The following is a 16256-nucleotide window of genomic DNA, read 5'->3' as shown; positions in this document are numbered from 1 at the left end:
AATAGTCAGTGGGGCACGGGTGGCCCAGTCGTCTAAGGTGCCGCGATTCGCTGTGCAGAGTTGCGTCCCCTGGACACGCCAGAAACCTATGATTGTGGGTTCGAATCCCGTTTCGCCCCGATTATGTTTCTAGGTTTGTCAGCACCATACCCGAGCTCGTGGGTTTCACCGAAGTGGTAAACGTCTGAGACCTGCATCACTTCGAGCTTTCCTCCCACATTAAGCTGACATGCCGTGATATAACTGGAATACTGTTAAAAGCGGCGTTAAACCAAACTCACTCACTCACTCACTCACTCCAATAGTCAGCTTTCCCTTCATGTCAAGCAATATTCCAACAGCTCCAGCCTTTGGTGTTTACATTTAACAACTTTTGAGATACAATTGAGCATGCTCTTTCTACCAAGACTCTTGCTCAGAAGTTGTTTGATCAGGGTTACAACATTCAAGGCCTCAGTAAAGCTTTCAAAAGTTTAATGGTAGACATGTGGAGGACATTTCCAAATTTGACGCATCAGTGACAAAAATGATGTCCGATGCAATTCCCTATTTTGACTTGTACCATATGTTCCCATGCTTTTTCAGGTGAACAACTGACTTGCCTTTGCATGTGTTTGTGATGGTTGACACCAGTGTGGCAAAATACGCTCACCTTCTCGCGAACACTTGGTATCATTACTATTTGATAGTGATTAATAAACACATGCTCATGATGTAGTCGGAATTGTACAATCGACTCTGCTTTATGCAGAGATTTCTATTGGATGTGGAAAGTGTTTTGTTGCTTTATTAAAGAAGTGTATTCCCCAAAACATTTCTTGGTGCCAGCACAGTTACATCAGGTGAAATATTCAATGAAATTTATTTTACATAGTTAACAATTATTTTGTCATCAGGTTTTATCTGGACCTGCCCAGAAGCCGATATTCGACCCCATGTCTACAGCAAATGTTTCTTAAGATGTCCCAGTTTGGAACTAAATATTTCCCACGGTTTCAATGTATTTATACATATAACTAATAACTATTTGTGTGGCTTTGTAGAAGTAACAAAACCAATAAATGGGAACATGTTTTGATGCTTCGTTATATATTATTGCATTAAATGCAATTTCAAAATACCTTTGATCTTAAGAAAGTATGATATGTTTTGGTAAAATTCCAATTTTGCCTGTTAGTTGCCTGTCATTATCACTTTGTCAAGAATCCTAAAAAAATCCCCGGTCATAAATATTGTAATGACAGAGATAGAAATGTAGTCGCTTGCTCTTTCATGTTCACTGAGTTAGCTGTAAAAAGATTAGCTACAGCAACAATAATAACAAGAATTGTCCATAATAGTATCTATATACGAGACAATGTAACAATGTTAAATGAGTTTATGAGATCATGTTCCTTGAATCCTATTCTCTCATGGCTGCTAAAACTGTGCCCAGATCAAGTTATGCCTTCATAGAAGCAGCCAACCAGTCATTTTCAAGTTGTGCATTCCCATCTGAACTCAAATAAGTTCTCATAACCCCTTACTCAACAAGTCAAGACTGTATCCTGATAATCACAAGAACTATCGTTCTGTATCAAATTTGACATTCTTTTCAAATGTAATTGAAAGAGCTGTGGCATCTCGTCGCCATGATAACACGAAAGGCTTGGAGTGAAGTCCTGCAATCTAACTACAAATATGGACATAGCACAGAGTCTGCTCTTTGCAAGCTGAAGAATGATCTTCTCGATGCTGTGGGTTGTCAGGGTGCCATTTTTCTGTCACTATTAGAGTCAAGAATTGGAATCAAAGATGATGCCCTTGTCTGGTTCAAATCCTATCTCACAGATCGCAATGAGTCTGTTTTCATCGATGGTTTCAGATCTGAGAAACATCAACTAGCATATGGACAGTCTTCAGTCTTGGGACCTGTATTGTTCACCGTGTATACATTGCCTGTAGGAGATATTGCCAAAAAGAACAATCTAGACTTTCATGTCTACCCAGATGACACACAGTTGTTCCTTTGGTTCAGACCACTTATCAGTCATCTGAAATTCTCCCCTGCTACCAACCAAAGCATACTCCGAGATCGTCCACATCAGGACTAGTCACCGTGCCATTAACCCACACGGCTAACTACTGATATATATCTTTTGCCAAAGATGGACCACTACTGTGGAATGGACTTCCAAGTCACATTCAAAGCATCTCAGAATTCCCAACCTTCAAACAACATCTCAAAACAGTTCTCTTCTGTAGAGCCTTGGACTAAGCACCTTTGAGCAAATGTTCGAACAAAGCCCTATGTAAATATAATCTGTATTTATTCATTATTATTATGAAGAAGAAAGTGTAATCAAGTCTTACTAAGAAGAAAGTGTAATCAAGTCTTACTAAGAAGAAAGTGTAATCAAGAAATTATCAGTGTAACTAAAACAATGTTACATCAAAGAGATAACTAATTGTTGTTTGAAACCTGGTTGTTGGAACGATTACTTATTTTATGATCAAACAACATTGCATCAAAGTGAAAACTAATTACAAATATATTGTAACAACACATTCAAGATATAAAAGACGTGTTCCATCACATTTCCATTGAATATACCTTTGACGATGATGAAGGAAGTCAGCAAGAAGTATGCAAAAGTCACACATCTGTTCACATCTATGTGTGCCAACAACAAAAGTCACCAAAGCCTTCAGCTGTAGAGCTCATATAGATATCATAGATAGGAGTGAGTGAGTTGGGTTTAACACTGCTTTTTACAGTATTCCAGTCATATCACGGCATGTCAGCTTAATGTGGGAGGAAAGCCCGAAGCAATGCAGGTGTCACCTCGATGAAACCCACGAGAATGGGTATGATGCTGACAAACCTAGAAACATAATCGGGGCAAACTTGGATTCGAACCCACAATCATAGGTTTCTGGCTTGCCAAAGGGAAGCAACTCTGCACAGTGAATCGTGGCGCCTCTGAGGACTGAGTCACCCTTGCCCCCTCATAGATATGAAGTCAATGAGACAAGGGCTGCTCTTTGGAACCGATGGGGAAATTGGCTTGACATCCTGAAGCCTCAAGATGACCTTCTGACAGAGCTAGCTGCACCTACAACAAGTGTAGAGGCAAGTGAGACACCTGTCGTGCCAAGACAGTCAGCTCCAGAATCAAGTGAGTTATCTGGAACCATTGATATAGAAGAATCAATCAACCCTCCTCTTGCCCAGATTAAATCACATCAAGAAGCTGTTGCTTTTTTAAAACTTCAGTCGTTTAACAATATTGATATTTCATGTGGTTATTTTATGTAAGCTTCACTCGGTAGAACTTGGTTACATTCAATGGTCATTTTATGTAAGCTTCACTTCATGTAACTTGGTACACTCAATAGTCATTTTATGTAAGCTTCACTTCATGTAACTTGGTACACTCAATGGTCATTTTATGTAAGCTTCACTTCATGTAACTTGGTACACTCAATGGTCATTTTATGTAAGCTTCAGTCGATATAACGTGGTACACTCAATGGTCATTTTATGTAAGCTTCACTTCATGTAACTTGGTACACTCAATGGTCATTTTATGTAAGCTTCACTTCATGTAACTAGGTACACTGAATGGTCATTTTATATAAGCTTCAGTCGATATAACTTGGTAAACTCAATGGTCATTTTATGTAAGCTTCACTTCATGGTGAATGGTGACTTCGCTGGTGAATGTTCAAGGTAGGTCTTATGTATATGTATGTGTGTTATCAGTAAGTTGGAGGGAGATGTTTTTGTGTTGTTATGTAAGCATGGCGGTTATATCTCAGATTTACAAGTTGAAGGTGTGTGAAAAGTTGTACTGGGAAGTTGCCTCTTTGAAAGGCCCCAATCGTTCTACTAAAAAGCGCTAAACGCCGTCACTTCCCTGTTGTTTTATAGCAGTGAAAATGCTTTCAGTAATATTCAAGTCTGAACAATGAATTTGTATTTTATATTGGTTTTGCAGTATAAAAGAATTCGACAACAGCGTTATGGCTGTGCATAAACTTCATGCTTTCAAAAACAAAACTTAATTCTTATTTCATAACTTCAGTGGTGTGTGGGAGCGGTCAGAGCATATCTTCAGATTATAAGGTTCAGGGGTATATTGTGTATTAATTATACATCCAATTCATCTCTGGATTGTCTGGTCCAGACTCGATTATTTACAGACCGCCGTCATATAGCTGGACTATTGCTGAGTGCGGCGTTAAACAACAAACCAACCTACCATTGCATCTCCGGCTACAGTTGCCCCAATCACTTTGACGACTGTGTAGCCACCGAGGTGTACCACACGTTTTAACCCTACAAGTACCGCATGTCCTGTCTCGCAATTAACATGGGATGGGTTCTACATCCATGATGACGTTGACTTTGTCCACAACAATGTTTGGTTGATAGTGTTTTATCGTACCCTCACGGCGTGGATACTTGCTTGCGCTATCAATTTCGGGACCACCATCGAATTTTAGCTTTGTTCAGATGCGGATCTTTACATCTTGCTTTTAAATTATATGTCCATTTTTGGATATACACAGCTTATGTAACCCGGGACACAAAAACTAATTTTCTCTCTTTTCTCTCGCTATGAACTACCAGCGTGTCTGAATATTCATAAAATGTGTAATGGCGCTGAATGCGGCGTAACATAGTATTAACTCACACACTTTGTCTAAGAACTACCAAGACAACACATCATTTGCCATTTGCCCCCCCCCCCCCCCCCCCCCCCCCCCCCAAAGTATATATCCCCTGTCACCAGCATGTCCTGGGGTCGGTGCCGTGACACGTGAAGACAGTGCAGTAGCCGCAGGGCCCGGGTTATTGACAAGTGATGTATATTGCAGCCTATGGCAGCTGATAGCTGATTATTGTTCTGGTAAGTAGCACAACTTACTTCCTGATGGATAGATTTATTCTAATGAGTTGGTGGGAAATAAATGCACAACATGTCAGGTAATGTGATTATGTCTCTTGATTATTAGGTTTTCCAGGAATACGCCATATCCTTGTGAATAAAAAATTCCGCTGCCGAGATCAGTTAATGTTATTGCAGTGAGATTTGTTACGGCTGTGGCATCACAATAGCCCATTCTACCCCGATATGTACAGCGAGAAAATATACAGAAATCTTTATCAAACACAGTTTTAACAAATATCTACATTAAATAAAACTACTGCTGTACGTGAACCAGGAAAAGACACCATTACTTCCTACCCCGCTCTATTGACAAGTTGTGTTGGGGACGGCCTACAACAACTAGTATTACAGATCACTAGTCACAGAACAAGGGGTGCGTAAGTTTCCATCAATACCCATATCTACTTGTAATGTTTGATAAGGCAAGATTGCCAGGGAAAGTTTGTGTTCCTTATTGTTCCGTTCATATAGGACAGAACACGTTCCAAATAGTTATATTCACTCCTGTATTCGTATCACAGGACACTTTATAGCACGGCCTCTGATGAAGAAACGCAATAACCCTTTGTGCATGGTTTGTGTTGTCAATAGGCATTCGGAGTCTAGATGCTGATCAGATAGATTGCCTGTAGATTGATGTTTGACTCAGGACGGGATGAGTCACTGTGTGTCGTACGACCAGTAACTGTTCTTGTGGTGATACGTATATCACTCAAGTTTTTGTTTTAGTTTTTATAGTTGCATTTTTCATTCGGGTACAGAAGTAAATGTCTTAGCAGGCTGTCCATTATATGAAGTTTTGTTGTTGTTTTTAACAGAAAATTGAGTTCTTGAATGTGTTATCTATCGTTAGTCTATATTCACTACAAGCTGATTCTTTGTCATCATTTTAAATAATTCCTGTCTCACACATATTGTTACAACCAGTTCCTTTGTCGTGCTTCACCCCGGCATTTGTTCTGGATCACTCGTTGTATCAGTCGACCATGCATGGTGATGGTTGTATAGACCGGAAAATGAACCTTGCCTACGTGAAGCTTCAGGTTTCTTTGTCATTCTATCAAACAGTCAGACCCTATATATGTTATATGCATGTGCACCATTATATATTACGCGAAGCTGTAGAATGTAACACAAACAAAAACTAAAATTCAGGAAGTTCGCCTTGAGTGTCTTCACAAAGCACCTGAATTATGCATTGATCTTCGCATAACAGTTGAATATAATATATTCACCCGTGTGACTGCGGCCATATAGACTTACTAGACTGGTTTTCGCATTGATTTAGTGTTTATTTTTCAATCGCTTTGTGGAGTCAATGGGAATAAAATGCTAAATCATTCATCTCACACAAAGCCTTTGTTACGTTGTGTGGGAATCAATCGGGCATGAAGCCTGTAGAGTACACGACTCTTCATTAGTTCAAGATAACGATAACTGTATAACGAAGGGGGGTAACTCATATCGGAGTGTAGTTTATCAGCTGTTTCGGGTAGTCACAAAAGCGGAAGTTATATATATAGTAACACAAGTCACGGGTCAAAGTGATCGAAAAGCCACGAAAACAAAACCGGTGTTGTTTGTTTATAGTGATGGACACCGCTGATAAATATCAGTGATTGACATCTTCCGATTCTCCTTCGTTCAATCACTCAGCTCGTTAGTACAGATTGATAAATGCCCACACGACGCCAGTTTGCAGTGCAGGAGACGCAGAAAGACATTGTGTGCTTCCAACTGCTGGGCACTGGACAATGCCACCTGGTATTTACAACGTCTGTTGTAATACAAGGAAGTGACAGATCCATGGGATTTATTGAGCACATGGAAATAACAGAGGTAAATACTCCTATAATAATGTCATATTTAATGTAGCCTAAGGTGATATGTTGTCACACTGATATTGTATACCACACTGGACTGGTGTTTAACATTGTTATTGTGTTTCCATGGTATAGGGCGGTGTAGTTTTAATGACTTCTATAGCATTGTTTCTAGTAAGATATATATAAACAGAGTGAAAGAGTGTATCCATGGTAAAAGATATGGAGTTTTTTATATTGTCTATGCCATTTTATGCTTTCTATTTTTACTGGTAAGATTGTCTTTAACACTCCATAGGAAGTAAAATAAATATTATCTTTAACACTATATAAGAAGTAAAATAAATATTATGCATGAACTTCAGTCTTTAATTGGCCCTTTTTCATAGCTTTATGAACATTTTCAATGAACATAGCTGTGTACAGTATGGTGCTTCTTGTGCATGGTGTTCAATTACTACCTGCAGTGCAAAGACTCCTTTGTCCTTCTTCTGTTAGAGAAGTGCCCACAGTGTGTGTATCAATGAGTGAGTGTTGCCCTTCACTTGCTGTATCACAAAGACCATGTGTCACATCACACAACACTGTAGCCAGTACTACAGTCGTATCACCAAGACCACATGTCACATCGCACAACACTATAGCCAGTACTGCAGCTGTATCACCAAGACCACATGTCACATCACACAAGACTGTAGCCAGTACTGCAGTCGTATCACCAGTACCGTGTGTCACATCACCCAACAGTGTAGCCAGTACTACAGTCGTATCACAATACCATGTGTCACATTACACAACACTGTAGCCAGTACTACAGTCATATCACCAATACCACATGTCACATCACACATCACTGTAGCCAATGCTACAGCTGTATCACCAAGACCACATGTCACATCACACAACACTGTAGCCAGTACTACAGTCACATCCCAAAGACCACGTGTCACATCACACAACACTGTAGCCAGTACTACAGTCGTATCACAAAGACCACGTGTCACATCAGACAACACTGTAGCCAGTACTACAGCTGCATCACCAAGACCACATGTCACATCACACAACAGTGTAGCCAGTACTACAGTCTTATCACCAAGACCACATGTCACATCACACAACACTGTATCCAGTACTACAGCTGTATCACCAAGACCACATGTCACATCAGACAACACTGTAGCCAGTACTACAGCTGTATCACCAAGACCACATGTCACATCGCACAACACTGTAGCCAGTACTACAGCTGTATCACCAAGACCACATGTCACATCGCACAACACTGTAGCCAGTACTACAGCTGTATCATCAAGACCACATTTCACATCACACAACACTGTAGCCAGTACTAGAGTCGTATCACAAAGACCACGTGTCACATCACACAACACTGTAGCCAGGACTACAGTCGTATCACCAATACCACATGTCACATCACACAACAGTGTAGCCAGTACTACAGTCGTATCACAATACCATGTGTCACATCACACAACACTGTAGCCAGTACTACAGCTGTATCCAGTACTACAGCTGCATCACCAAGAATCCAAAGTTACATCAGACAACAGTGTTGCCAGTACTACAGTCATATCACCAATACCACATGTCACATCAACAACACTGTAGCCAGTACTACAGCTGTATCACCAAGACCACATGTCACATCACACAACACTGTAGCCAGTACTACAGTCGTATCACAAAGACCACATGTCACATCACACAACACTGTAGCCAGTACTACAGTCGTATCACAAAGACCACGTGTCACATCACACAACACTGTAGCCAGTACTACAGCTGTATCACCAAGACCACATGTCACATCACACAACACTGTAGCCAGTACTACAGTCGTATCACAAAGACCACATGTCACATCACACAACACTGTAGCCAGTACTACAGTCGTATCACAAAGACCACGTGTCACATCACACAACACTGTAGCCAGTACTACAGCTGTATCCAGTACTACAGCTGCATCACCAAGAATCCAAAGTTACATCAGACAACAGTGTTGCCAGTACTACAGTCATATCACCAATACCACATGTCACATCACACAACACTGTAGCCAGTACTACAGCTGTATCACCAAGACCACATGTCACATCACACAACACTGTAGCCAGTACTACAGCTGTATCACCAAGACCACATGTCACATCACACAACATTGTAGCCAGTACTGCAGCTGTAACACCAAGACCACATGTCACATCGTAAAACATTGTAGCCATTACTACAGCTGTATCACCAAGACCACGTGTCACATCACACAACACTGTATCCAGTACTACAGCTGTATCACCAAGACCACGTGTCACATCACACAACACTGTAGCCAGTATTAGAGTCGTATCACAAAGACCATGTGTCACATCACACAAGACTGAAGCCAGGACTACGGTCGTATCACCAAGACCACATGTCACATCACACAACACTGTAGCCAGTACTACAACTGTATCACCAAGACCACATGTCACATCACACAACACAGTTGACCATACAGAATCAGATCATGCTGACATAATGGATTGTTGATGCATGAAAATATTGTTATTTTTCATTGACAAGATTGTTGCATGTGTTGCGAATGGCTGAACAATGTCTGTCCCAAATGTAAAACTGTGTATTCTAATGAGTCATGCCAGTGGCAATCTGATCTAAGCATGTTCATTCTTCAGGACTGACGGAAGCATGGACGTCTTGGACCAGGACCAGTTCCAGTTTGAGGCCACCAATCACGGGGATGTACTGCTGGCAGGGCTGAGACACCTGCGGGACAAACATCAACTCTTTGATGTGACGCTGGTTGTGGACAAACTAGAGTTACCTGCCCATAGGGTGGTGTTGGCGTCATGCAGTGACTACTTTAGGTAGCAGTCCTACTTTATAATATAATATTGTGTGTATTGCCCACTTGGTTTTCATGAGGAATACCTATGCATGATTCCAGTTCACTGTGCTCCTTCTGTGTGTGCCCCCTGTGTCTGCCTCTCATACGCTGGTGCTTTGGGTAGTCTGCCATCAAACTCTTGCAATGTCACATGGTGCTATTAAAGATTATTGTCTGTATATACAGCTATAATTCCTGTGCTTTATGAGAGCCTACATTTCAGATTCACCCCATTAATATCCTTGGGGGAAAAAATGAAAAACAACTTTGTTTTTTATTCCATGAAAAGCAAACTGATATGTTCACCACAAAAGCATTGTGGTTAAAATAGGTTGTGTTGCAAGACCACAGGTTATCATGGTTGTAAGTGGTTAACAACAAGAACAGCTCATTAAACACTGCACATGTTCATATGACTTATTAAATGTCTTTCTTTTTTTGTCTATTTTTTCCTCACCTACCAACAAGGATTTATGAAAAATAGTCTTTAAACCAAGAATTGAAAAAATCAATAATCATAAGTTATAAGTGTGGAAATCAATAATTGTTGACAAAGGTGGCTAGATTTGTGCCACTCAGTTTTGGGTAAATTACCTTATATCAAAATTTGTATAGTGTTTTTCAGTTTATCAATATCTCTGCCTATCAAACAGTTAATTTCTCTTCTGATTTGTGATGACACTTAATATCCTTTCTGGTGAGAATAACAGAGGACAACACAATACAGAGGACGTCCTGTAATCTTCCCATTAGTTGAATGGCACCCTTTTGCGGTTTCCAGGGCCATGTTCACCGATGGCCTAAAGGAGTGCAGACAGAAGCGGATTGTGTTGAATGGTGTCACTGCTCGGGGAATGAAGAATCTGCTGGACTTCGCTTACACATCAAAGAGTAACATTGATAGTGGTAGGTACTTTCAGGATGTTTGGTCATTAATATCATCAAATCAGTGAATCAAGTGAACATATAGAAAATTGATGAGGAATATGCTATGCATCTTCACTTGCATCTTGTTTAAGGACCACTTCCGTAGTCTAGTGATAGAGTGTTCACCCAGAGAGCGGAAGGTCCGGGGTTTGATCCCCGGCCGCGTCATACCAAAAGATGTTAAAAGATGGTACTTGTTGTTACCCTCCCTGACATTCAGCATTAAGGGGCAAAAACAAGGACTGGTCGGCCCCGAATCAGTATACTGTGTCTGAGTGGGGTATTCATGTTAAACTGTAACATGGTATCTCAGCAGCACTATAAAATCGGCATTAGTACAGACTAGTACAAGCAGCCACACACATACACACACACCTGCATGAACGTCGCTATATGAGTGCAATAATCTTGGCGTGACATTAAATTCCATTTCACCTCACCTCTTGTATTAAGACCAGACCTGGGTCCATCAGCACGGAACAATCTTAGCGCTACTATTATTGTTAATCCTTAAGATCACGATCTTAGGCTTTGTCTACAATCGCCATCCTCTTGCACAAAGCCTTTGTAGGCTGAGATCATTGTAAGCTACATTCAGAACTTACAATTGGTCTGTTTCACATAAGTAATCTGCTTTACGTTCAAGCATTGCCTTAAACCTTATGATTCGAATCATTAACAACATGAAGAACGAACCACAGATTTAACGTCAGAAATATTGTTAATTGTGATAGTGAACCACATAACTATCAAGTCGATAGCTAAAAGTACTATTCCCACCCGACTCAATGTTGAAAGAAGTGAGAAACAACATACCTTTTCACTAAACAAGGGAAGGATAAAAACATAAGTTTTCTCCAAGCGGATAAGTAACTTCTGTGACCTTTAGGACTACTCAAGGGCAGATAATCTTAGTTTATACTCTAGATGGGAGTGGTTCCCCTTTGTATATGCCATAACCCAAACGGTAGAATCTACCTTGCCCAGTGTATTTATAAAAGTAGTAGAATTGCTGAGCTCCGCCTGTATTTCTTTTGGGTCGTATTCATATGAGTGATTTTGTCTTTTGTTTGTTTATCAAAATAATCTACAATTAAATACATGTTGAAGTGAAAAATCATACATATTTAAATCTTTGAGGGACGAACGGTTTTAATATATGATTCTTTTAATAATACAAGTATTCATCAAACAAGGAATTACATTTAATAAGACATTTGAAACTTGTGTATAAAATATCATTTAAATAGCAAAAATAATATTCACACTTTTTAAACATAAAGTTCTGTGTAATTATTACCCAATAATATATATATGTTAAAGAACTGCTTTCTCAAAATATTATTCATTATTCTCATTAGCCATCCATGCATTCTTGAAATCCCCCGTCTTTCTGTGTTTTGAATAGCTAGTCATAACATTGTTTGTTATAGCAGCTAAATGAAAACATGAAGGACATATTGAGGATTTTACGAATAGCTCCCCAAAATAGATAACAATGATACATTTACGTGTTATGTTATGAGGAAATATTATTATGGTATATTTTAGTTTTCATAATAATTATGTCACTACATTTGGAGCCGAATTTATGAATGTATTTAGTATTTTGTTACATTTAATAAAACATGAGAAGGTATTTCTCTAGATGCAATATTAAACTTACAATTCCTAAATCACAACAGTATTCAATGCAGAAAAAAAATATATGACATCCTTCTACTAACCGTTTCCTTCAAATAATTTGGACCTTTCTCAAAATTCTGGAAGGTGCGATAGAGGGATGTACGTGTTGTGTGTTGTAACCGGTTCCACTAAATGCAGCAAGCTATGCATGTTTGCAGACAACAGGAGACAGGAGTCTAGTTTAAGATATTCATACCTCCAACATTGAAGATTTCGATTTTAGCCTCTTAAATCCAAACCAAGTCTTACAATCGGGCTAAGATCAGTTTGTCCAACTGGAAAATGACAATTGTATGATGTTTGTAAAGTTCATTGTAACCAAGATTGTTCTGTGAAAGTGGGCCCAGGTCTTTTGTTATGTTTACAGATTGTGTTTGTCTGTATACCAGAAGACAGACAGAATGAGAATATGAAATATGGTTTCAGGGTTGTTTTTGTAAATTGTTTTAACAAAACGTATGGTACAAACAAATCATGTTAGCAATGGTTAAAAAAGCGCAGTTACAATTGAACACAGGAAAAAAGAATTGGTCTGGCATATTGGTCTTATTCAGGCAGCTCACCTGATATGTTTTGCAGCATCTACTCAGATATAGTTGTAGATATGTTTGTCATCTCTTGGGTTTCACTGGTTATCACTCTGAATTTTCATATCAATATAATTGGAGTTCTTGCATCAATTGTTAATGGAGTTTTTGACCTTGTTTCAGACAATGTGGCTGACGTGCTGGGTGCGGCAACCCATGTCCAGATTTTGCCTGTGATTGATGCATGTGAGGACTTCCTGCGGTCTCACCTGTCCCTCGACAACTGTGTGGACGTGGCCAGTGTGGCTGACCTGTACTGTCTGCAGCCCCTGCAGCAACATGTGCAGCAGTATATCTGCAAACACTGGACCACCTTCACGATGTCCACCTACTTCCACAGTATGGGTCAGCAGGCACTGGTCAATGTGCTGGCCTCAGGCTTCCCCGTCAACTGCTCCGAGCTGGAGGTCCTCCTGGCTGTCCTCAGTTGGGTGAAGTACTCTCCGGAGGAGAGACTGACCATGGCTGAGAATATCCTTGCACATGTTCAGTTCCATAACATCTCGGAGGAGAGCCTCAAGGATATGCTGGAGAAAAAGGAGTGGAAGGATATGATGCTTGCAGTACCCTGCTTGGAGAAGATGAACACAAGATTTCAGAAGGAGGCCAGGAATCATAGACTTGACATCTGTGATGGTACTTTAGGGCACAGTGTCAGTAGAGAGGTTCATGGTATTACGAATATGCGGGGTTTCCATGAAACAGTATTGGTAGCTGGTGGGTTCAGCGCAGATTCAGGAATGACCAATAATATTTGGTATTATGAAGAAGAAAACGATTTAGCTTCTTTGAAGTATTTAACCAGAATACCTCATGTAGACCAGTGCAACTTTGGCATGGCTGTTCTCCACAACCAGCTGTATGTAATTGGTGGATGTTTTAACGATCAGTTTGATGAAGTTATTCATCCATATGGCTTCCGTTATGACCCTTCCAAGAGTGAGTGGGACAGCATTACTCCCATGAATCATGAACGATGCCGATTTTATCTTGGGGTGACAGAAGGCCATCTTTATGCAATAGGGGGTGACCCACAAGCATCTGATCTCACACTTGATGGAGCCCCCTGTGAACAATATGACCCCAAATCTAATTCCTGGCAGGATATTGAGCCAGTGCCCGGCAACCGGACCCAGCATGCAGGCGTTGCTGCAGGACAGTTCTTGTATGTGTCAGGAGGTCAGCAGGAGACTGATGGGGAAATACTGAATGACCTCCTGCGGTACGACACCCGCAGTGATACCTGGGAGAGGTGTGCTTCATTACGGTCTCCACGTGTTGATCACACCATGTTCTTCTTCAAAGGTCAAGTATTTATAATTGGAGGTTGGACCTATGACCAAACAAACCACCAAAGAGAGATGGTGTCTTCCATTGACTGTTACCACTCGGACACGGACTCCTGGCAACAAGTGGCAACTCTCAATGAAACACGTCTCTATGCAACATACACTCTTTTTGACAGCGTAATCTATGTCATTGGGGGATGGCAAGGGGGAGATTACCGCTTCAAAAGTAGGTTTGTGGACTGTTTGGATCTGAAGACAAGACAATGGAAGGACAAGAAGAATCAGTCCCTAGAGATGTGGGAGCACAACTCCTGCAGCCTGTACCTGCCTAAACTGGTACAACCCTGACCCTGTAATCCTGGTCTCACCCAGCAGACTGTACGTGCCTAAACTGGTACAACCCTGACCCTGTAATCCTGGTCTCACCCAGCAGAATGTACCTGCCTAAACTGGTACAACCCTGACCCTGTAATCCTGGTCTCACCCAGCAGACTGTACTTGCCTAAACTGGTACAACCCTGACCCTGTAATCCTGGTCTCACCCAGCAGACTGTACATGCCTAAACTGGTACAACCCTGACCCTGTAATCCTGGTCTCACCCAGCAGAATGTACCTGCCTAAACTGGTACATCCTGACCCTGTAACTTACTCCTGGTCTCACCCAGCAGACTGTACGTGCCTAAACTGGTACAACCCTGACCCTGTAATCCTGGTCTCACCCAGCAGACTGTACATGCCTAAACTGGTACAACCCTGACCCTGTAATCCTGGTCTCACCCAGCAGAATGTACCTGCCTAAACTGGTACATCCTGACCCTGTAACTTACTCCTGGTCTCACCCAGCAGACTGTACGTGCCTAAACTGGTACAACCCTGACCCTGAAATCCTGGTCTCACCCAGCAGACTGTACGTGCCTAAACTGGTACAACCCTGACCCTGTAATCCTGGTCTCACCCAGCAGACTGTACGTGCCTAAACTGGTACAACCCTGACCCTGTAATCCTGGTCTCACCCAGCAGACTGTACCTGCCTAAACTGGTACAACCCTGACCCTGTAATCCTGGTCTCACCCAGCCGAATGTACCTGCCTAAACTGGTACAACCCTGACCCTGTAATCCTGGTCTCACCCAGCAGAATGTACCTGCCTAAACTGGTACAACCCTGACCCTGTAATCCTGGTCTCACCCAGCCGAATGTACCTGCCTAAACTGGTACAACCCTGACCCTGTAATCCTGGTCTCACCCAGCAGACTGTACGTGCCTAAACTGGTACAACCCTGACCCTGTAATCCTGGTCTCACCCAGCAGACTGTAACTGCCTAAACTGGTACAACCCTGACCCTGTAATCCTGGTCTCACCCAGCAGACTGTACATGCCTAAACTGGTACAACCCTGACCCTGTAATCCTGGTCTCACCCAGCAGACTGTACCTGCCTAAACTGGTACAACCCTGACCCTGTAATCCTGGTCTCACCCAGCAGACTGTACCTGCCTAAACTGGTACAACCCTGACCCTGTAATCCTGGTCTCACCCAGCAGACTGTACATGCCTAAACTGGTACATCCTGACCCTGTAACTTACTCCTGGTCTCACCCAGCACTGTGGCACTAGACAATCCTGGGTATTCACAAGCATGATGATGATGATGATGATGATGTAGTGTTGTTACTGTTAGTTTATTGTTTGAGTGGTTATGTTGTAATTTATACCTTCATTGTTCTATTATGCTACTTAGTGTTCTCTTCATGAAGTGTTCTGCAGTAATGTTCATGGATGACTTGTCTCTTTGCCTCTCATTATGGCCCAGTATTTGTTTGTCTCCAGTCCTCTTCCTTTCACCTTATTTGACTGTATGCACGGACATGTAGGACAGCATGCAAGGATACATAGGGCTGCACGCATGAAGACATTGAACTGCATGCTTGATCACATGGGCCTGCATGCTTGGTCACATGGGCCTGCATCCTTGGTCACATGGGTCTGCATGCTTGATCACATGGGTCTGCATGCTTGATCACATGGGTCTGCATGCTTGGTCACATGGGTCCGCATGCTTGATCACATGGGCCTGCATGCTTGGTCACATGGGCC

At 41.5% G+C, this 16256-nt stretch overlaps 1 protein-coding gene across 3 annotated transcripts; it reads left to right on the top strand.

The window, feature by feature from the left end:
• Positions 1–4947: 4947 nt before the first annotated feature.
• On the top strand, positions 4948–16096 carry LOC139447934 (kelch-like protein 26). Of its 3 annotated transcripts, XM_071229436.1 has the most exons (5): positions 4948–4972; positions 6528–6776; positions 9460–9651; positions 10453–10577; positions 12995–16096. In XM_071229436.1, exons 3-5 carry the CDS (start codon positions 9473–9475, stop codon positions 14506–14508), a joined length of 1818 nt encoding a protein of 605 aa, XP_071085537.1. In that variant the 5' UTR covers positions 4948–4972; positions 6528–6776; positions 9460–9472; the 3' UTR covers positions 14509–16096. The 3 variants fall into 3 exon arrangements, with proteins under 3 accessions (XP_071085537.1, XP_071085545.1, XP_071085528.1); XM_071229444.1 differs by lacking the exons at positions 4948–4972; positions 6528–6776 and adding an exon at positions 5289–5314; XM_071229427.1 differs by lacking the exon at positions 4948–4972 and having other exon boundaries at positions 6481–6776.
• Positions 16097–16256: the final 160 nt, after the last annotated feature.

Source organism: Haliotis cracherodii, unplaced genomic scaffold (assembly GCF_022045235.1).
Source record: "Haliotis cracherodii isolate W230 unplaced genomic scaffold, xgHalCrac1.p SCAF_10, whole genome shotgun sequence".
In the NCBI taxonomy this organism is placed as follows: Eukaryota; Metazoa; Mollusca; class Gastropoda; order Lepetellida; family Haliotidae; genus Haliotis; species Haliotis cracherodii.
This window is presented reverse-complemented; position numbering and strand designations above follow the sequence as displayed.